The sequence below is a fragment of the Lithobates pipiens genome, unplaced genomic scaffold (genome assembly GCF_037356315.1).
Source record: "Lithobates pipiens isolate NorthernLeopardFrog02 unplaced genomic scaffold, aLitPip1_a1.2 Scaffold_19, whole genome shotgun sequence".
Lineage (NCBI taxonomy): Eukaryota > Metazoa > Chordata > Amphibia > Anura > Ranidae > Lithobates > Lithobates pipiens.
In genome coordinates this window covers 243,285,270-243,307,698 of record NW_027507764.1, presented here as the reverse complement: position 1 = coordinate 243,307,698, position 22,429 = coordinate 243,285,270, and the positions used below count along the sequence as shown (strand labels likewise).

The window sequence follows — 22,429 nt, the reverse complement described above, 5'->3', positions numbered from 1 at the left end:
TTTATAGCTTGTTAAATATGTGTTACGCATGAGCGCATCTGCGTTCACCCACGTGCATAACTGCTTATACATCGGGTAGGGCAGTTTTTAATATTGATTGCACCCTGGGCAAAACTTTTCTTGGACCCCCCCCCCCCCCCCCCATGCAGGTTTGCTTTCCACCTGCTCTGAAACATACAATAAATAGCAGCTAGACTCAAAATCAGTTTACTGAATCAGATCAGGCAGCTATTGCGATTGGTTGTCAGAGGTTACATTGTATCATTACCGCTCACTGACTGGTTGCTAGAGGTTACAGCACACATTACGGCTCACTGATTAGTAGCTAGCGGTTACAGCACGTGATTTCTGCTTGTTGATTGGTTGCTAGAGATTACTGTGGATATAAACCTTGGGGGGCATGATAGATATACATATCATTGCCACCGGCCGCCACTATTTACATATGAATGCTGCCAATTGATATGTAAACACAGGGTCTGCAGGTGAGTCATCTGTACACAACAATAGGGCAGAGCTGGGCAGCATTATTAGAAGCACTTCACACAGATATTGGGACATACAGTGCCTTGCGAAAGTATTCGGCCCCCTTGAACTTTTCAACCTTTTGCCACATTTCAGGCTTCAAACATAAAGATATAAAATTTTTATTTTTTGTGAAGAATCACCAACAAGTGGGACACAATTGTGAAGTGGAACGAAATCTATTGGATAATTTAAACTTTTTTAGCAAATAAAAAACTGAAAAGTGGTGCGTGCAAAATTATTCGGCCCCTTTACTTTCAGTGCAGCGAACTCACTCCAGAAGTTCAGCGAGGATCTCTGAATGATCCAATGTTGTCCTAAATGACTGATGGTGATAAATAGAATCCACCTGTGTGTAATCAAGTCTCTGTATAAATGCACCTGCTCTGTGATAGTCTCAGGGTTCTGTTGAAAGCACAGAGAGCATCATGAAGACCAAGGAACACACCAGGCAGGTCCGTAATACTGTTGTGGAGAAGTTTAAAGCCGGATTTGGATACAAAAAGATTTACCAAGCTTTAAACATCCCAAGGAGCACTGTGCAAGCGATCATTTTGAAATGGAAGGAGTATCAGAGCACTGCAAATCTACCAAGACCTGGCCGCCCCTCTTAACTTTCAGCTCAGACAAGGAGAAGACTGATCAGAGGTGCAGCCAAGAGGCCCATAATCACTCTGGATGAACTACAGAGAACTACAGCTGAGGTGGGAGAGTCTGTCCATAGGACAACAATCAGTCGTACACTGCACAAATCTGGCCTTTATGGAAGAGTGGCAAGAAGAAAGCCATTTCTCAAAGATATCCATAAAAAGTCTCGTCTAAAGTTTGCCACAAGCCACCTGGGAGACACACCAAACATGCGGGAGAAGGTGCTCTGGTCAGATGAAACCAAAATCCAACTTTTTGCCCACAATGCAAAACTATATGTTTGGCCTAAAAGCAACACAGCTCATCACTCTCAACACACCATCCCCACTGTCAAACATGGTGGTGGCAGCATCATGGTTTGGGCCTGCTTTTCTTCAGCAGGGACAGGGAAGATGGTTAAAATTGAGGGGAAGATGGATGCAGTCAAATACAGGACCATTCTGGATGAAAACCTATTGGAGTCTGCAAAAGACCTGAAACTGGGACGGAGATTTATCTTCCAACAAGACAATGATCCCAAACATACAGCAAAATCTACAAAGGAATGGTTCACAAATAAACGTATCCAGGTGTTAGAATGGCCAAGTCAAAGTCCAGACCTGAATCCAATCGAGAATCTGTGGAAAGAGCTGAAAACTGCTGTTCACAAACGCTCTCCATCCAACCTCACTGAGCTCGAGCTGTTTTGCAAGGAAGAATGGGCAAGAATTTCAGTCTCTTGATGTGCAAAACTGATAGAGACATACCCCAAGCGACTTGCAGCTGTAATCGCAGCAAAAGGTGGCTCTACAAAGTATTAACGCAAGGGGGCCGAATAATTTTTGCACGCCCCACTTTTCATTTTTTTATTAGTTAAAAAAGTTTCAAAAATCCAATAGATTTCATTCCACTTCACAATTGTGTCCCACTTGTTGGTGATTCTTCACAAAAAATAAAAACTTTATATCTTTATGTTTGAAGCCTGAAATGTGGCAAAAGGTTGAAAAGTTCAAGGGGGCCGAATACTTTCGCAAGGCACTGTAGCACAGGACCAAAACTTCAAGGGACAAGGGAATTTAAACCAGGATAGTTGGCAAGTATAAGGCAGCTGCTTTGGGACCCACAACATTGACAGGGCCCAGGGCAGCTGCTCCTTTTGCCCTGCCTTAAAAACGGCCCTGACATCGGGCATTTTGTAATGCTGATCATGTTAATGAGCTTTTCCTTATCACATGGAGAATATTGCTTCCAGTTTTATTCCATTCGTGAATTTATTTTTGAAACAACTCATCAATATTCATTCTAGAGATCCCCCTATCAAACAACTGTGCGGATCTTCCCTGGAAATGGATGTGAAATGTTATAATTGTCAAAATGTAATTGTGTTCATTTTATGGTTATAGTCTATAATCATTGGTGGACCCGAAACTTCCATGAAAACATCTTAATACATGTCTGTGCATTATGCATTTTGGACAATTCATTTCCCAATTAGACATGTGCGATTAGTTTCGTACGAAACAAAAATTCGTACATTCATACGAATCCGAAATACAAATTTTTATGCATACGAATTCCGTACGAAATACGAAATTTTGTTTACGAATTTCGGATCCAAATTCATAGTGAAAATTCGTAATTAATGAAAAGGTGACAAACCTAAAAGTTAAAAACCCAGGAAGTCAGCACAGCACAGGAATGGTGGGAACTCCTCATAATGATAAATTCATATTGAAAATTCGTAAATGTTACAAAAAGTTAACCTAAAAGTTAAAACCCCAGGAAGTCCGCACAGGGATGGTGGGAACGCTTACGAATTTCATACAGAATACGGAATTTTGTTAATGAATTTTGGATCCAAATTAACAGAAACATGACTGGTGTTTTGTTCACCAATGAGAGGAAGTCCGCAGAACACAGGGATGGTGGGAACCCCTCATAATGATAAATTCATCATAACGAACATTCGTAAAGGTTACGAAAAGTTAACAAAACTAAAGGCTAAAAACCCAGGAAGTCAGCACAGCACAAGAACGGTGGGAGCCCCTCATAATGATAAATTCATCATAACGAAAATTCGTAATTGTTACGAAAAGTTAATGAACCTAAAAGTTAAAACCCCAGGAAGTCAGCACAGGGATGATGGGAACCCTATGTGAATGTCTATGCTTACGAATTTCATACGAAATACGAAATTTCGTTAACGAATTTCGGATCCAAATGAACAGAAACATGACTTGTGTTTTGTTCACCAATCAGAGGAAGTTAGCACAGCACAGGGATGGTGGGAACCCCTCATAATGGGCACAGCCGGCGTACACTCAGACCCAGGAACTCAGCACAGGGATGGTAGGAACCCCTCATAATGATAAATTCATCATAACGAACTTTTGTTATTTTTATGAAAAGTTAACGAAACTTAAGGTTAAAAACCCAGGAAGTCAGCACAGCACAAGGAATGGTGGGGGCCATAATACACAGACATGTATTAAGAAGATGTTTTCATGGAAGTTCCAACAATGATTATAGACTATTACCATAAAATGCATACAATTACATTTTGACAATTATGACATTTCACATCCAAGTCCGGGAAGAGCCGCACAATTGTTTGATAGGAGGACCTCTAGAATGAATATTGATGAGTTGTTTCAAAAATAAATTAATGAATGGAATAAAACTGGAAGCAATATTCTCTATGTGATAAGGAAAAGCTCATTAACATGATCAGCATTACAATGAGCATGTGCCTGATGTCTGTTCTGTATTTAAGAATGTGTCTGTGTCCATGCGCACAACGATTCCGCACATCCGACGCAAGTCACCAGCTGGTTTCTATTCGTGTAAGTATGTTCCATGTCACAATAACTATTCCTGCGTGTGCAAATGCGCCAACGTGTTCGTAAATCAGCTCCAGTGTGTCAACATGTGCTATCTGCCATCACTGGGTCTCAATGTATGCGTTTTGGGGGTGCAACCCCTTCCTCGCAACTAATGTAGCTGAGAGGAAGGGGCTGTACCCCTGAAACACGTCCATTGATCCCCCATGATAGTAGATCGCACACGTTGACCTTAGGCATGGCATCAGGAGTGAAATCCCCATTTTGACTCTCAATTTGTGCGCATGGGATCAGGAGTGAAATTCCCATTTTGACTCTCAATTTGTGTGCATCTTCAAAATTTGGCTTTCACAGGGGTGACATCACCCCAATCCGATGAGGGCAATATCAACACAGTTTGGACATACTAATGTCTGCTATTGCTTTCAATTTATCAAAGTTGAACTTTGTAAGTTCCTGAGTTGTGTATTGTTTTATGGATTTATAAACATACCAATTTACCACAAAAAAAGGATATTTCTAATGTCAAAACAAAAAATTGTATTCTAAAAATATGTTGGTTTGTTCAAAAACCCTTTTCTAAATGCACATGTGAATGTGCACAGAGTAAAAAAAAATTCTACTCAACAATGTGTGGTTTCTTCTTTCAATGCTCAATAGCAGTTTTTGAGTAAGTTGGTGTTTACAGTGGCAATGGGGGTTATTTACTAAAGGCAAATCCACTTTGCACTACAACTGCAGTTTCAGTGCACTTTCAAGTGCACTTGAAGTGCAAAGTGGATTTTGCTTTAGTAAATAACACCCACAGTGCTTTATAATTTGCAAAAATCAGGTCATTTTCATCACGCAAAAAAATTAATTAATGGTGCTGAAAATTATGGATATTTTTATCAGTAATGCATTACATACATTAACAACAAAAAACAAGGTGTGTGTGTAGCGGACCCACAACATAATAATAGTAAGCTGAAGAAGAGATTGTCACCTCATGTATCAAAGAAATTACATTTGCGCTATTGAAAAAAATGGCCAAAAAGAAATAAAACATTGGAAAACCTAGGAGACATGGTTAATATAGTTAAGTTTATTCCACCATGTTGATTGGCGTTAGGAATAGGCAGAACTGACTGACCATTATCCCGAAAGCATTCTCCACCACTCTTTTGACTCTGGTCAGCCGGTAGTTAAAAACCCTCTGGTCCGGGGTGAGGGTCCTCATGGGGAACAGCCGCATCAGGTGATAACCCAGCTCAAACCCTTCATCAGCGACAAAGACGAACGGAAGACCAGCCACGTTGTCTTCCGGAGGTTGCAATCCCAAGCCACCACTCTGGAGCCGTCCATAGAACTTGGTCTGGGCGATGACTCCACCATCCGACATGCGGAAATTCTTCCCCACGTCCATATAGAGAAACTCATATGTCGCCAACACCACCGCCAACATCACTATACTATTAAACCCCTTATAGTTATAATAGTAAGACCCCGAGTTGGGGGGTGGGTCTATGTGGATGTGTTTCCCATCTATTGCCCCTCCGCAGTTGGGAAAGTCCCACCGCTGGGCAAATTGGGAAACCACAAGAAAAAAAATCAATTTGTACTTTTTCACATAACATTGCAAGCAGATTAGACACAAACATTCTTGGCCAACATCAGTATAACATTTATTTAAAGGAGTATTTAAAAAAAAAAAAAAAAAAAAAAAAGAAATCTATGGTCCACTTATCAGATCCCTCACACCCTATGATGGTCCATTGTAAAAATTTTAGGGGGTGGGGGTAGACGTTTTGGACAGCTAACCCTCTCCACTTCATTGAGAGCTGAATGCATAAATAATGTATGTTACTTTGGCCAGTCCCTCCTTACTTTACACTATTGGCAGCCCACTGGACAGATAAGAAGTGTCATAATACAAAAATATAAATACACACTGTACAAATTGAAGCACATTTTTACATTCTGCAATTACCTATCAAGATAATAGGAGAACAAAACTTTAAACAATACCATTTGAAAGTATTCAGGCAGGCCCTTTCACTACATGCTTTGGTGAATTCACCCATAAATATGACCACAAAAGAGGTAGGTATAGTGTGTATGGGTTTGAAAAAGTCAGCAGATAGAGGATTGGTATCGGTTGAATTAGCGGTTGGGGGGAGGGAGGGCTCCAAATGATTTTGGGACCCCAAAAAAAAGCCTCTGGCACTCTGCCTGAATTTAAGCACACAAATAACATGTACATATTTAGGGGGTGTTTAGGGTAAAGCACTACAATGGAGCTGACAAAATACATTGTTAAGTGATTAGGCTAGGTGTGTATGGGCCCAGGATAGCATGCTGGGGAGGTTATTGAAGGCAAATATGCATGAAGGACAAAAAAGAAATGTTAAAAAACTTCCAGCATGCATGAGGACATTCATAGCATATTTCAATAATGGTAATTAGGGAATGATGAAAGAAATGCAATACATTAGCAAACATTAAATACATAGAATGTGATGTTAAAGGAGAGATCCTGCCATTATACAGGTCCTTCTGCAGGACCTGTATAATGGTAGAACAGGTCTCTGTAATAATAATTCCCAGAGCCTGGGGGGAGATGCCTGTCGAGAACTTGATGTCCTGCAGACTTCTCTCCATCGCCAAGTACTGCAAGATGGCGACTAGCCTCTGTTCAAGAGTGATGGCTTGCCGCATGCAGGTGTCCTATTCGTAATATAAGGGGACAGCAAAGCCAACAAAAGATTAAAAACAGGGTCTGAAAAGCAGTAACGATCTAAAAAGCACGAGGCTGAAAAGCGTGAATCATCTCTTACCAAACTTCTACTAACACGAGATTAGCAGAAGGAGCCAAAAGCGTGGCACACTGGCTATTGAACTTCCTGTTTATAGTGCCATCGTACGCGTTGTACGTCAGCGCGTTCTTGACGATCGGAATTTCCGACAACATTTGTGCTACCGTGTGTATGCAAGACAAGTTTGAGCCAACATCCGTCGGAAATGAATCCAGGATTTCGTTGTCGGAATGTCCGATCGTGTGTACGCAGCAAACGAGTGTAATTGTTCTTTCAATTTTGCACTAACATACATGAAACAAATGCTCTTTATATCGAAGGAACTAAAGTTATATATAAAACTTTATACTACAAAAGGAATACATGAGACCTGAGGGATTTGGAGTAAAAACTGGACATACACTGACCTACCTGTCCACTAAACTGGCCCTTAAAATAACCTACCTGTCCACTACACTGACCAACCTGTTCATACTCTGACCTACCTGATTCCTAAACTGACCTACCTTATCCTAAAATTATATAGTGTTATACTGCGCTAATGTTCAAACATGGTGACATATAAACAGTAAAACAGCAGCCAGCACCACAATGGACAACTTGTGCAAAAGTAATGGGTAAAAAACAGTGCAGCTTTAATCATGAATACATGAATGCACAAAAATAGTGATATGAAGTAAATCATATAAACAATATATGACACAAATACATAAAAAAATATAACAATCATTGGCAAACTAAAAACCGTGAAGGCGTATATGATAATTGCGTGATCCAAATTGTGATGATCAATCACCCAGAGAAGAAGAATCACCACCGTGAAGAAATCTGCCACCAAATGGAGGCTTACCGGAACATATGGACCCAATTCAGCTTATGCCAAATAGGTCAATAAAGACAATTATGTCTCACCACCTGGATATAGACGCTCCACTCCAATCATCTCCAAATGGACTGTATGTTGCTAGGGAGATTGCCAACCATCACCAAAACCGATGTAGCAATATGTGATAATATACAGGGCCTTTCAAAGTCAGAGGTGGAATCCTCTTATCTACACTCCATTAATACATAAATCCAAGGAGAGAAGATAGAAGACTCGACATAAAACCATCAATAGAAAATGTATTAAAAACATAGACCACTCACATTTCAGTATACATCTGTCATGACTGCAGACAGCAGTGGTGTTCTTGTCTGCTCACCTTTCTGTTGTGTTCAGCTTAAAGGCGTTGTTCACCTGTATGCTTAAGTAATCTTCCCTCAAGGCATAGCTCCACCCCAGCCTCTAATTAGGAACACTATATTACCTGTGCACTGCAAGCCAAGCCTTGCTGATCAGTATTGTGTGTTTGGCTTACATGTGCTCATTGCTGTGTCCTATGTCTGATCCTGTTTACCGACCTTGGCTTGTTCTTGACTGTCCTCATTACATAGTTACATAGTAGCTGAGGTCGAAAAAAGACACAAGCCCATCAAGTCCAACCTATGTGTGTGATTATATGTTAGTATTATCTTGTATATCCCTGTATGTTGTGGTCGTTCAGGTGATTATCTAATAGTTTCTTGAAACTATCAATGCTCCCCGCTGAAACCACCGCCTGTGAAAGAGAATTCCACATCCTTGCCGCTCTTACAGAACCAGCTACGTAGTTTAAGGTTAAAACTCTTTTCTTCCAAATTTGTGGCCACAAGTCTTGTTTAACTCCCTTGTGCAAAAAAGTTTTATCCCTATTGTGGGGTCACCAATATGGTCTCTTTTCCAGAGAGAATAAGTTCAGTGCTCGCAACCTTTCCTCCAGACCCTTTATTAGCTTTGTTGCCTTTCTTTGTACTCGCTCCATTTCCAGTACATCCTTCCTCGGGACTGGTGCCCAGAACTGGACAGCATACTCTAGGTGCGGCCGGACCAGAGTCTTGTAGAGCAGGAGAGTTATCGTTTTATCTCTGGAATGATTCCCTTTTTTAATGCATGCCAATATTCTGTTTGCTTTGTTAGCAGCAGCTTGGCATTGCATGTCATTGCTGAGCCTATCATCTACTAGGATCCCCATGTCCTTTTCCATCCTAGATTCCCCCAGAGGTTCTCCCCCCAATGTATAGATTGCATTCATATTTTTGCCTCCCAAATGCATGAGTTTACATTTTTCTACATTGAACCTCCTCTGCCATGTAGTTGCCAACCCTATTCATTTGTTCAGATCTTTTTGCAAGGTTTCCACATCCTGCTGAGAAGTTTTTGCCCAGCTTATCTTAGTGTTGTCCGCAAATACAGAGATTGAACTGTTTACATCCTCCAGGTCGTTTATGAACAAATTGAACAGGATTGGTTCCAACACAGAACCCTGGGGGACCCCACTACCCAACCTTGACCATTCCGAGTACTCCCCATTTATCACCACCCTCTGAACTTGCCCTTGTAGCCAGATTTTAATTAATGTACTCACCCTATGGTCCATGCCAACAGAGCTTATTTTGTACAGTAAACGTTTATGGGGAACTGTGTCAAATGCTTTTGCAAAATCCAGATACACAACTATGGGCCTTCCTTTATCTAGATGGCAACCCACCTCCTCATAGAAGGTTAATGGATTGGTTTGGCAAGAACGATTCTTCATGATTCCATGCTGATTTCTGCTAATGATACTGTTCTCATTACTAAAATCTTGTATATAGTCCCTTATCAGCCCCTCCAAGAGTTTACATACTATTGATGTTAGGCTAGCTGGTCTGTAATTCCCAAGGATGTATTTTGGGCCCTTTTTAAATATTGGTGCTACGTTGGCTTTTCTCCAATCAGCTGGTACCATTCCAGTTAGTAGACTGTCAGTAAAAATTAGGAACAATGGTCTGGTAATTACTTGACTGATTTCCTTAAGTACTCTTGGGTGCAAGCCATCTGGTCCCGGCGATTTATTAATGTTAAGTTTCCAAAGTCTAATTTTAATTCTGTCCTCTGTTAACCATGGAGGTGCTTTCTGTGATGTGTCATGAGGATAAGCACTGCAGTTTTGTTTACTGAAGCCCTGATTCCCTTGTGAAGACTGAAGAGAAGAATAAATAAATACCTTCGCCATCTCCCCATCCTTTGTAACCAGATGTTCTTCCTCATTCTTTATGGGGCCAATATAGTCTGTCCTCCTTTTTTCACTGTTTACATACTTAAAGAATTTCTTGGGATTATTTTTGCTCTCCTCCGCTATGTGTCTTTCATGTTCTATCTTAGCCGTCCTTATTGCACCCTTACATTTCTTGTTGCATTTTTTTATAAAGCCTGAATGCTGATGATGATACCTCAACCCAGTATTTTTTGAAGGCCTTTTCCTTTGCTTTTATATGCATTTTTACATTGGAGTTAAGCTATCCATGACTTTTGTTTGCTCTTTTAAATTTATTACAAAATGGGATGCATTGGCTAATGCCCTTATTTAATATGCTCTTAAAGCAAATCCATCTCTCCTCCATGTTCTTTGTTCCCAAGAGTTTATTCCAATTTATACCTTCTAACAAGGTTTGTAGTTTACGGAAGTTGGCTCTTTTGAAATTCAGTGTCTTTGTATTCCCCTTATGTTTCCTATTTGTGTGATTTATACTGAAGCCAATTGACCTGTGATCACTGTTACCTAAATTGTCTCGTATTTCCACATCTGTGATCAGGTCTGTATTGTTGGTAATCAGTAGATCCAGTAGCGCTTTATTTCTAGTTGGTGCATCTACCATCTGACCCATAAAATTGTCCTGCAAGACATTTAGGAACTGGTGAGCCTTAGCTGAATGTGTGGTTTCCTCCGCCTAGTCTGTCTGGATAATTAAAATCCTTCATTATGATAACACTTCCCATCCTTGCTGCTAATCCAGTTTGTGATAGGAGATCTGTCTCCCCTCATCTGCTTCATATCCCGACCTTTGGCGTGTTCTTTGACTATTCTTATCTGCTTGTTGCCTTGACTTTTTGGCTTATTGTCCCAGGCTGCTGCTTCCTTTCTCTCCTTCAGTAGTCTACTGTGAGCATGAGCTGGGAGACCCATGGGGCTGCGACCTGGAGCCAGACTGCAGCAAAGTCCATCCCCACCATAGGGGCCCTGGTGAACACCCGCTGGCTCTTAGATTCCACGCCCTACTCTAGCTCCCAGTGTGATTCATGTTGGTGCTCCAGAGTACCTGCTTTCCTGAAACCACCCAGAGCTCCATCTGCAGCAGTCAGCAGTAGGGTCCACTACCACTAATGGCATTGACAGGACAGTGGATCCAGCGCGTTTCATCTCAAACAGACATCATCTGAGGTGCCTAAACATCTCTGCCAGTAAGAATTTATAAAAAAATGTGACCCCCCAAAAAGGACAGCTGCACTGCATAACACAGTGTCTAAAAATTGTCCTATCATTTCCGGGATCACACTAAAATGGTGCGGATGCGTGTGTCAGGCCACGATCTGAAACCGAGGGAAGATAACCCCAGTACAACTGTGGGAATCCGTGGTGGAGAAGGATCTGGGGGTTTTGGTAGATCATAAGCTCAATAATAACATGTAATGCCAAGCTGCGGTTTCCAAAGTGAGCAAAGTCCTTTCTTGTATTAAGAGAGGTATGGACTCCAGAAAGAGAGATATAATTTTGCCCCTGTTCAAATCATTAGTAAGACCTCACCTTGAATATGCAGTTCAGTTGTGGGCACCAGTTCTCAAAAAGGATATTGGGGAACTGGAGAAAGTGCAGAGAAGGGCATGGAGGAGCTCAGCTAGGAAGGATTAGAGGAACTGAATTTATTCTCGCTTGAGAAGAGGAGAATAAGGGGAGATATGATCAACATGTTTAAATATATAAGGGGTCTATATAGTGAATTTGGTGTTTAGTTATTCTCTTTACGGTCTACCCAGAGGAAACGGGGGCACTCTTTATGTCTAGAGGAAAAGAGATTTCATTTTCAAATACGGAAAGTTTTCTTCACTACACTGTCTACTACATACACTGACCTTCTTAATTTCTACGCTTACCACTACACTAACCTACCTGATTCCTACATTGACCACTACACTAACCTACCTGATTCATACACTGACCTACCTTCCACTACACTGACCCTTACAATGACCTACCTGATTCCTATACTGACCTTCCTGATTCCTACACTGACCCTTACACTGACATAACTGATTCCTATACTGATCCTTACACTGAGCTACCCGATTCCTACACTGACCAGAGGGTGGTGAGAGAGGGTTGGAAGAGAGAGAGGGGTGAGAGAGGGGGGTGGGAGAGACCCCCTAGCCCTGCCTGTAGTCCCTGTTGTGCCCCCCTGTCCCAGCCCCTGTCTGTGGGTACATGTGTGTGATGCACCTACCTCCCACCCGTCCTTGTCCTCTGGGCCCTTGGTCAGCCCTGTGTAACTTTAACTGACAATTGCGTGGTTGTGTGATGTCGTAACCAAACAAAATTGACGTCCTTTTTTCCGCACAATTAGAGATTTCTTTTGGTGGTATTTGATCACCTCTGTGTTTTTTTTTGCGACAAGTTTGAAAAAGACGCATTATTTTTTACTTTTTGCTATAATAATTATCCCCCAAAAATACGTAAAAAATATATTTTTTCCTCAAATTCGGCCGATATGTATTCTACATATTTTTGATTAAAAAATTCCAATAAGCCTATATTTATTGGTTTCGCAAAAGTTATAGCGTATACATAATAGGGGATAGATTTATAACATTTTCATTTATTTATTTTTTATTATGTAATGACACTGTACTGCTCTGGTGACAGTATGTAAACAAAATTGAACAAAATATTTTTATTTCATTTCTTGACAAAAAATTATTTTACCGTGCCTCTTACCTTGGGGTTTCTACTTTGCAAAAAAGGGGTTATTTTGGGGGTATTTGTACTGCCCTGGCATTTTAGGGCCCCAAGAAATTAGATCAATTGATCAATTTCCAAATATATAAATACCACAGTTTATAGTTGCTATAACTTTCACACAGTGTAAATAATTTACACTGATTTGGGTTATTTTTACCAAAGAAATGTATCTCAGTACATTTTGGCCTGAATTTATGAAGAAAGGAATATGTATTTGCAAAATTTTATAATAGATTCTTTAGTTTATATAGCAAAAAATAAAAAAAATTAAAAAATAAAAAACATGAAGGGGATTAAATACCACTAAAAGACAGCTCTAGCTGTCTCAAAAAAAAAAGACAAAGAGTTAATTGGGGAACAGTGTTACATGACTGAGTAATTGGCATTCAAAGGATGACATCAGTCATACCCAGCGTGAGGGCTGTTTACCCACTCAGGGATGAACATGTATTCCGTGCATCCCTGTGCAAGAAGTCCCATTGATGTCTATTGAAATGCAGCGCCTGCAAGGACACAGCCATTGCTCCCAATTTGACATACACAATGACGCACACTGTACAGTTGCTGGTACCTGGGTCAGGGTGGTGAGTCCTGCGGGGGGCCCCTCAGTCTGGGGCAGCTAGGAGGGTGGGCTTTTTTTGTGTCTTGCCTTAGGTCCCTAGTGGTGACAGGCGAGAGTGGGTCAGCATGGTGTCAGAAGCTGGCGCTTCCCAAGACATCCCTGTTATTGCAACCGGTTCCCCTGCACCTGCTGTGTCTATGGGCGCTCTGTCAGCGGTCCTGGAGTCCTTTGTTACTAGGGTGGAAGCGGCGTGCGGGCACAAGGGGGGTAAAAAATGCCCCCTCCCCCCACCGTCTTCTGGGAAAAGCTCTGATTGAGACTCGGCCCACTGTGACAGGTGGCCCCTGTTCTGACATTTCACAGGATGTGGACCAGGACCGTTTGGACAGTGTCAGCGCAGGAAAAAGGGCTAGTAGGAGCACTCATCACAGCGGTGTGGGATACCCTTAAGATAGAGGATACGGCGGGGTATCTGCAAAGGTGTCGGCCCCTTTTGGGTCCCACGGGCCGGCCCGCACTGCTAAGGTTTTTCCCTACCTAACTTATTTTGATAAGTTTATTTACAAGGAGTGTGGAAGCCAGCAGTGGGCCTTTTCAGTCCCGAGACGGATGGCGGTGCGTTACCCCTTTGAGGAGAGTTTCCTGAAAAAATGGACATCTCCTCCGGTCATTGAACCCCCGGTATCCAGGGTAAATAAGGTAACCATGATTCTGGTGGAAGAGACCCCTGTTTCAAGAACCCTACTGACAGAAGGGCCGAGGAGGTCTCCTGGTCCATGTTTAGGGTCAGCATTGTGGTCCGTGTTAGCCACGGCCCTGGTTTCATAGTTTCATAGTTAGCAAGGTTGAATAAAGACACCAGTCCATCCAGTTCAACCTGAGTGAGTGTCTACAACTGTCCCTATCCCTGTACATTGCACACTCACATCGGTCCCTACCCTCAAGAAGCCCACAATCCAAGGTCCCCATTCTTATACTAGGGTCAATTTTGGACAGAAGCCAATTAACCTACCTGCATGTCTTTGGAGTGTGGGAGGAAACCGGAGTACCCGGAGGAAACCCACGCAGGCACAGGGAGAACATGCAAACTCCAGGCAGGTAGTGTCATGGTTGGGATTTGAACCAGCGACCCTTCTTACTGCTAGGTGAGAGTGCTAACCACTACACCACTGTGCTGCCCAGTGTCACAGACGCTTACTGAATGGGCTAAGTTGTTGCACCGCGAGTTGGAGAAGCAACAGGTTTCCCTGGTATGTGTGGAACTGGCAGACCAGTTGGTACAGGGTCTGAAGTATGTCTGTGATGCGGCCCTAGATACGGCCCCTTTGCTTTCTAGAGCCTTAGCATCAGCTGTGGTGCTACGTTTCCCGATTTGGCTTAAATGCTGGTCTGCGGACCAGGCTTCTAAGAAAGCGCTGGAGGATTTGCCCTTCCAGGGGGAGAGGCTGTTTGGAGCCTTGCTGGATGACATTATTAAGAATGTTACCGGGGGGAAAGAGTACTTTGCTCCCACAGTCCAGAAAGGGCAAGGAGCCACACCATAGGCAGGGGCCCTCCTTTTCCACTCAGAAGCAGATTTTTCATCCGCCCGGGCCGGCAGGTAAGCGTTCCCAGTCTGACAAGGTGTCCCTGGTTTCGTAAGCCAAACAAGCCTGTGAGCTAATCTGTTGCTGCATGAAGGGTCACCTTCGGGAGTTTGCAGCCTTGTGGACCTCCCTCCTTTCTGACCAGTGGGTCTGCAAACTGGTTTCGTCAGGCTACAAGATAGAATTTCTTTCTTGTCCGCCAAACAGATTTTTTTTTCCCTCCAATCTTCATCTTCTTCCGGCTCGTCGGGAGGCCCTGTTCGGGGCAGTACAGGACCTGTGGCTGTGCCGTGTGATAGTACCTGTGCCGAAGCCAGAAAGGTTTCAGGAATTCTACTCCAATCTGTTTGTAGTTCCAAAGAAGGAAGGGGTCCATCCGGGCCTGGATCTCAAGGCCCTCAACGTCTTTGTGAAAGTATAAAGGTTCAGGATGGAATCGGTTTGCTTTGTGGTCACTGCACTCCATTAGGGGGATTTCTTGGCGTCCTTGGACATCAAGGACGCATACTTGTATGTCCGTATATGGGTCAGGCATCAGAGGTTCCTATGATTTGCGGTCAGGGACGAGTACTATCAATTTGGCCTAGCAATGGCGCCAAGGGTCTTCACCAAGGTGCTAGCCCTAATTCTGGCATTGCTAAGACAACGAGGGATCGCAATCTTGGGCTACCTGGATGACCTCCTCCTGAGAGCAGCTTTCCGCCTCAGAATTAAGGGAGGATGTGTCGATCACCATACAGACTCTCCGGGAGTTTGGTTGGGTGCTGAACCTCCAGAAGTCGGTGTTGGTGCAGACTCAACGCCTGGAGTATCTGGGCTTGATTCTGGACTCCTCAGAGGCAAGAGTCTTTCTCCCTTCAGATAAGCCACAGACTCTTCAAGCTGCGGTGAAGTTATTGATGCCCGCAGGTAGTCGTCACTGCGTTTTTGCATGCAAGGTCTGGGTCTCATGGTAGCCACTTTCGAGATCCCTGAATTGTCAAATTCGGGTGAGCCAGCTAGTCAGGGATTCAGCTTTCTGGTGGCTGAGGTCTCCGGCCCTTTGGTCCGGGAAGTCGTTTCTTCCTCTTCATTGGATGGTGATCACTACAGACACCAGCCTGACCGGCTGGGGGGGGGGGAGTTTGGGGCGTACAGTCGGCCCAGGGTCGCTGGATGCAAGAATCCCTCCAGCTAATAAATGTGCTGGAGCTTCGGCGATCAGGTGGTGCCTTTCCACATGGTCACAGAGGCTGCAGGGGCGTCCAGTCAGGATCCAGTCGGACAACGCCACGGCGGCGGCTTATGTCAACCATCAAGCAGGGACAAGGAGCTTGGCTGCAGCACTGGAGGTTGCTCAGATCCTGCAGTGGGCAGAGTGGCGTGTCCTGGGTCGGTCAGCCGTATACATTCCGGGTGTAGAAAACTGGCAGGCGGACTACCTAAGTCGTCAGCTGCTGGACCAGGGGGAATGGTCACTGCATTTGGATGTATTTCGGCTCATTTGCCTAAGGTGGGACACCAGATGTGGATCTCTTGGCCTCTGGGCTCAATCGGAAGGTACAGAGGTTTGTGGCCAGGTCAAGAGACCCCTGGGCGGACACGTCAGACATGTTGGTGGCTCCATGGGGGCATTATCGGCTGATTTATGCTTTCCCCCGCTCAGACTCCTACCCCGTCTGCTATGCAGAGTGGAGGCCGAGGGGATTCCGGTGATTCTGATTGCCCCAGATTGGCCTCGACATCCTTGGTACGCTGACATAGTCAGAATGGTGGTGGATGTTCCTTGGCAGCTGCCGATGTGGGAGGACCTTCTGCCGCAAGGTCCAATAGTTTATCCTGCTTTACCGTCGCCGATTTTAACGGCATGGCTGTTGAAAGCCAGGTGCTAAGGGACCGGGAACTGTTGGATTTGGTGATTTCCACTATGCTAAGGGCACAGAAGTCCTCTTTGAAGATTTATCATCATACATGAAAGGCCTACATCTCCATATGTGAGGAGATGGGGTGGCGTCCGTGTACATATTCAGTTTCCAGGATCCTGCGGTGTTTGCAGCGAGTAGTGGATCAGACACTTGCATTAAGTACCATTAAGGGGCAAATATCAGCTTTGGCTGTCTTTTTTCAGCGACTTTTGGCGGCTCACTCATTGGCGAGTACGTTTGTTCAGGGGGTTCGACATATGGCCCTTCCAGTTTGACCACCGATGCCTCTGTGGGATTTGAATCTGGTGCTCTAGGTGCTTCAGAAACCGCTGTTTGAAAACAATAAGGAGATTCCCTTACTGAGACTCTGTCAGAAAGCAGTCTAGTTGCTATTACATCTTCCAGGAGGGTTTTTGAGTTGGGGGCCTTGTCGTGCAAGTCTTCCTACTTGATCCTCCACAAAGATAAGGCGGTGCTGCGTCCGCAGCCTTCCTTTCTTCCAAAGGTTATTTCAGCCTTTCATCTAAATGAGGACATCGTGCTTCTGTCCTTATGTCTTTGGCTATCACATCCCAAAGAGGTTGCTTTGCATTCTTTGGACGTGGTCCGGGCTCTGCGGGTGTATTTAGCTGCTACAGCTCCTTTTTGAAAGGTCGGATTCTATTTGTATCAGTGGCTGGTCCGAAGAAGGGCCTGGAGGTCTTGTTGGCCACCATTTCTAGGTGGATCAGACAGATCATGGTTCAGGCTTATGCCATTAGGGGGCGGGCGCCCCCCTTTCCTGTCACAGCACATTCTACCAGGGCAATTGGCGCCTCCTGGACTTTCCAACATCAAGCGTCCATCTCCCAGGTGTGTAAGGCGGCGACCTGGTCATCCGTTCACACTTTCACTAAATTTTACAAGGTTGATGTACAACGGATGCATGCTTCGGCCGCAAGGTTTTGCAAGCGGACGTTTAAGGTTGCAACTCCTCTGTTGAGGAGTTCTTGTTGTTATGGGTGGAGTTTATTTTCTTTCTGTTCCCACCCCTCATTTTTGACACTGCTTGGGGACAAGGAACAAAAGAGAAAATAGGATTTTTGTGCTCACCGTAAAATCCTTTTCTCTGAAGTTCATTGACGGACACAGCAACCACCCCTCCTATTTATGTTTGTACTGCTTTTTGAGGAACTGAGCTGCTGGAAGCAGAGTGAGGGGTTATAGCCAGTAGAGGACCACCCCCAGGGCGGTACTGTGCAGTTTTGCTGTTTTTACATGTTCTGCCTAGTCCGCTCCTGAAGGTGGCAATATAACCCTAAGGTCAAGATTAAAAGGTGCTGTGTCCATCAATGAACTTCAGAGAAATGGATTTTATGATGAATACAAAAATCCTATATTTATGCGCGACTTGCGTGCTTGTATGCAACATTTTTGGGCTTTGGTGTTTTTTTTTGTTAGCCAATAGAGAAAACTAATATCTGTTGCATCATTTGTTGCTAGTTTAATTCTTCTTTTATTACCATTATTATTATTCATTTATTATAATGTTTTTTCGTTAGGGTAAGGGGTTTGAGTTCAGTTCAGTTTAGGTTAAGGTTAGGATTAGGAGTTGTTATATGAGTAATAATAAATTATAATAAATTAATAGTAAATAAATTAAATTATATAAATGAAATAAAATAATAGAAATTATATAAATGAAATAATAAATTATATGAGTAGTAATAAATAAATGTAAAAGAAAAAGCACAAATAAATAAAAATCGTAAATAAATTCAATAAATTAATGTTAAGTAACAATAAATAAATAATTAACCCTCAACTTTAACCCTTACCCCTTATATAAATAAAGAAATAAATGAAAAACGAAACACCCTAACTCTAACACAAAATAAATAATAATTATTATTAATAATGTATTTTTTTGTTCCAGTTTGTTTATTGTTATTTTATTATTATAATAATAATAATAATAATAATAATGTATTTAATATTTTTTAAGGTTAGATTTTATTATTTATTAATGTATTATTACATATTATTCATTTATTTTACTTATTTATGATGATTTTTAGTTATTTGTGTATTTATTTTACATTTATTTATTCATATATTATTACTATTTTATACTTTTTTTTATTTGAGCAAAAAAACGCGTAACAAAACGCGCAAATGAGGAGAAAACACGCAAATGGCGCTTTTCCATTTATTTCTATGAGAATAAAAATGTTCCAAAAACACTCAAATCTATTCGAGCTACAAAAAAAAGCACCAGAACTTTTTTGAGCTTCAGGTGACATGGACTGGAGATGTGAACCATTTCCATAGAGAATAATTGATCTTTCCTCAGCAGTTGTTTGGAGCTTCAAGCTCTCAGGTGTGAATGCAGCCTCATCTAAGGCATCTCAAAATATGCTGGAGCTATATACATACTGTAAATAATTAGGTATTGTGTTTTCAATCTTGTTTTCTTATTTTTTTAGGTTAGAAGCTATGCCTGTTCCTGATCAACCATCATGCTCAGAAAAATCTAGTTCATTAAGCCCAGTGATGAATACAACAAACGGTGATGGTTCTGAAACTGAAACAACTTCAGCTATATTGGCATCTGTCAAGGAACAGGTAGAAACTTTTTTTTTTGCCTTATCCCTGCTTTCTGTTAGATAGTCGAATACTGCTTGGTTGTTTTTCAAACAAAACCCCACACATGATCAAACTAAATATTCTTTATGGACAGTAAATGAGAGCTTTAAAGTAGTCCTAGTGTATCTGTCAAGAATGTACAGTATGCGTTTCATGAACAATTATAACACAGGTATTACTTGCCTTTCAATTAGAATTCAATGCTCTCCCTGTCAATGCCTTCATCTCCCCTTTTCTTTTGTAAAACTTTGTTTATTTGGCATAAGTACATATTTTAACATACATTTGCAGTATCCAGTGCAGTAGTGACACATGTTTTATCTTGTGCCATTGTAAACAAGACCGTAAAATAGACAAATAGAAATGTACATAGTATAAAGGTGTTAACTTGTCATAGGATGTTAAATGGCTCTGTATCGCTGTTGGTCCATCACCTAAAATAATGTTAGGGTTACAGTTGTCAAAACCATGTGTTTGCCAGCAGGGGTGGGCTGCTTAATACAAAAAAAAACATCTTCTCGCTTCTCTCTGACTCCAGCCAACGCTCCGGTCTAGATGGAGTCTGATGCAACCCAGCCCGGACTTCACACCTAGGGAGGGGGGCAACTAGTTCCTCCAGCATACCTCCCCCAGGCCGCGTCCAAGCCCCTCCAGAGCACCAGCAGGGGGCAGAGTAATACTGCTATCTACTTGGCAATCCGCCTCCTGTCAGCTGGAAGTTAATCCTACTGATCATTCATAGCAGCCTGAGGAGGCATGTAGACTGGACCTCAGTACAGTATTAATATCAGGAGAAAAGTGAAAGTGAGAAGGGGGTAGGGAAAGGGAAGAGAAAATGGAAAACAGTAAGAATCTTACCTTTAAACTCTTGGCCACTGTTGTCACTCGGTCACACCGGGCTCCCACCTGCAGGGCATTTGTATCGTCTTCCAGGGCAGAAAGAGACAAGTTCTCGGTCATTGCTCCAATCAAGGGGAAGTCCACTCTCACTACTACTGAGGTCGAGTACGCTGTTGAAGAGCCGGTTCTGCCAGCTCCAGCAGTGCTGCATCTAAGCTCGAGGACACTTGGGCAGAGTCAGAAATATAATCCACCCACGGGGACCATATGTTAGTGTACCGTTCTCTGGAACCTCTACAGGTAGTGATCCAATCCTCCGCCTCTCTGATCTCATTCACTTTGCGCACCCACTCCTCCCGGGTGGGAACCTGCTTCCACTTCCAGTAAATAGGGAACAGTCTCTTGATTGCATTCAGCATGTGAGGCAGCGCACTCTTTTTGTACTGACTGATTGGCATTAGAGGAACGTGCAAGGGAAATTGGACCAGAGAAAAGGGGATATCCAAACCAAGTACTTCTTTAATCTGGTCTCCAATATCCTTCCAGAAACGGACAATCGCTGGGTAATCCCACCATAAGTGTAGCAATGCATCTTGGCCCCCACAGCCCGTCAGCATAGCTCATAGGTGTAGGGGTACATCCAGACCATATCAACAGGCACCCTGTACTAGCGTGACAAATACTTGTAATTCGTCTCCTGCATTCTAGAGTCGATAGAACTCAAATGGGTGAGCTGGTATAAGTGTGTCAGTTGAGTAGCAGTAAATTCCAGTCCCAAGTCTCTCTCCCAGGCCTGGATATATATAGGTTTAGCAGCCAAGGATGAGGACCCCAGCAATTGGTAAAGTTCTGAGACCATATGTGGCATGGGTTCATCAGCTATCAAAAAGGCCTTCAAAATATGTAAGGGATGTGATATCTCTTATGGAGCTGCCATGAACTTCAAAAAAGTGGTGTATTTGCCTATACCTTCAAAAGTTCATTTGAGGACCTTCGGGTCTAGCCGTCAGAGACTCAAAGGGTATCAGCTTGCCATTCCTCAATAGTTTCCCACAGCTAGCATACCCACCATTCACCCAGGGTCCAAAGAAAGTAATTTTCTCTCCCGGAGGGAACCAAAGAAACCCTCCTAGCGGTGCCAGTGGTGACACAGCCAGAGCCAAAACCAGCTGTCTGTTGACACGGTCCCATGTCCTAAGTGCATGGGTCATCAATGGGGTCAAAACCTGTTGTCTTGAGTTACCTTGAGTTTGTGGCCTCCTTTAAAAGGGTACTTGACGTTCCCGCATGCTCCACTTCTGCTGCCAAGTGCCTCATGTCCATCAGAGTAAGAGAACTGTTGCCGACTACGCCATTGAATTCCGTACTCTGGCAGCAGAGGTTGCTTGGAACAATGAGGCTGCTTTTTCTCATGGTCTCTCAGATTCCATCAAGGATGAGATAGCAAGCCCGAAATATACCACTGAGCTGGAGAAATTGATCACGTTTGCCATCCTCATTGACTCCAGACTCAGAGAAAGACTCTCTTTTAAGGAGCGCTTGCTTTTAAGGAGCGCTTGTCACACGCGTCACGCGTGTGACAGGAGCTTGTGGTGGAAGGCGAGGAGCTGCGAGGAGCCCGCTGGGGTTGGGAGAAGAGGGAGATATTGCATCTTGTTAGAAGTGTGGGTGTGTGTATATATATTTTATGTAGATAAAGCGCTGGAGCAGGCTAAGACATTTGAAATGATGGCACACAGCACAGAACCTGGAACAAGTGCAAGCCATTGGTAGCACTTTTTGGGATCGCTGAATGAGATACTTATATGTGAATGCTGCTTTTCACTATGGTTAGCTGATCCAGTATAAGGAGGAGTATATTGAGGAGACTGAGGATTTACATACAACTCTTTAACTAAGCTTCCATCTGGTAAGCGCACTCACTTCATGGTGACGGGCACTTGTGCGCATTCGTGTGTGTGTAACCACCGTGGTGTTCTCATAAAGGATCGCAACTGTGGATTGTCTATGGACTTTTTATGAACTCTTCAATTAAGAAATCATATTAACTGTCATTTTTTTATTTCAATATATAATGAATGTGTTAATTATTTATAACCTTTAAAATTTTTTATGTTCTGGGTAGTTAGGTATAGACCATTTTCCTGTTGGCGCAGCTTTTTGTATTTTCTCATGGAGGAGTATGTTGCATACGCACTCTTGTGGTGTCATCCACAAATTCTCGTCTCCTGCTGGTGCTGGTTTCTTCTTTGTGAAGAAGAAGAGCTGTG

At 42.9% G+C, this 22,429-nt stretch overlaps 1 protein-coding gene across 9 annotated transcripts in view; it reads left to right on the top strand.

Annotated features, from left to right (window-relative positions):
• Positions 1-22,429, top strand: part of CTNND2 (catenin delta 2) — a 918,973-nt gene that overhangs the window by 89,689 nt on the left and 806,855 nt on the right. For all 9 annotated transcript variants that reach the window (XM_077491861.1, XM_077491860.1, XM_077491866.1 and 6 more), the window contains exon 3: positions 19,160-19,298. In XM_077491861.1, the coding sequence (XP_077347987.1) occupies positions 19,170-19,298 (129 nt within the window). In that variant the 5' untranslated portion in view covers positions 19,160-19,169. The remainder of the gene's footprint in view (positions 1-19,159; positions 19,299-22,429) is intronic.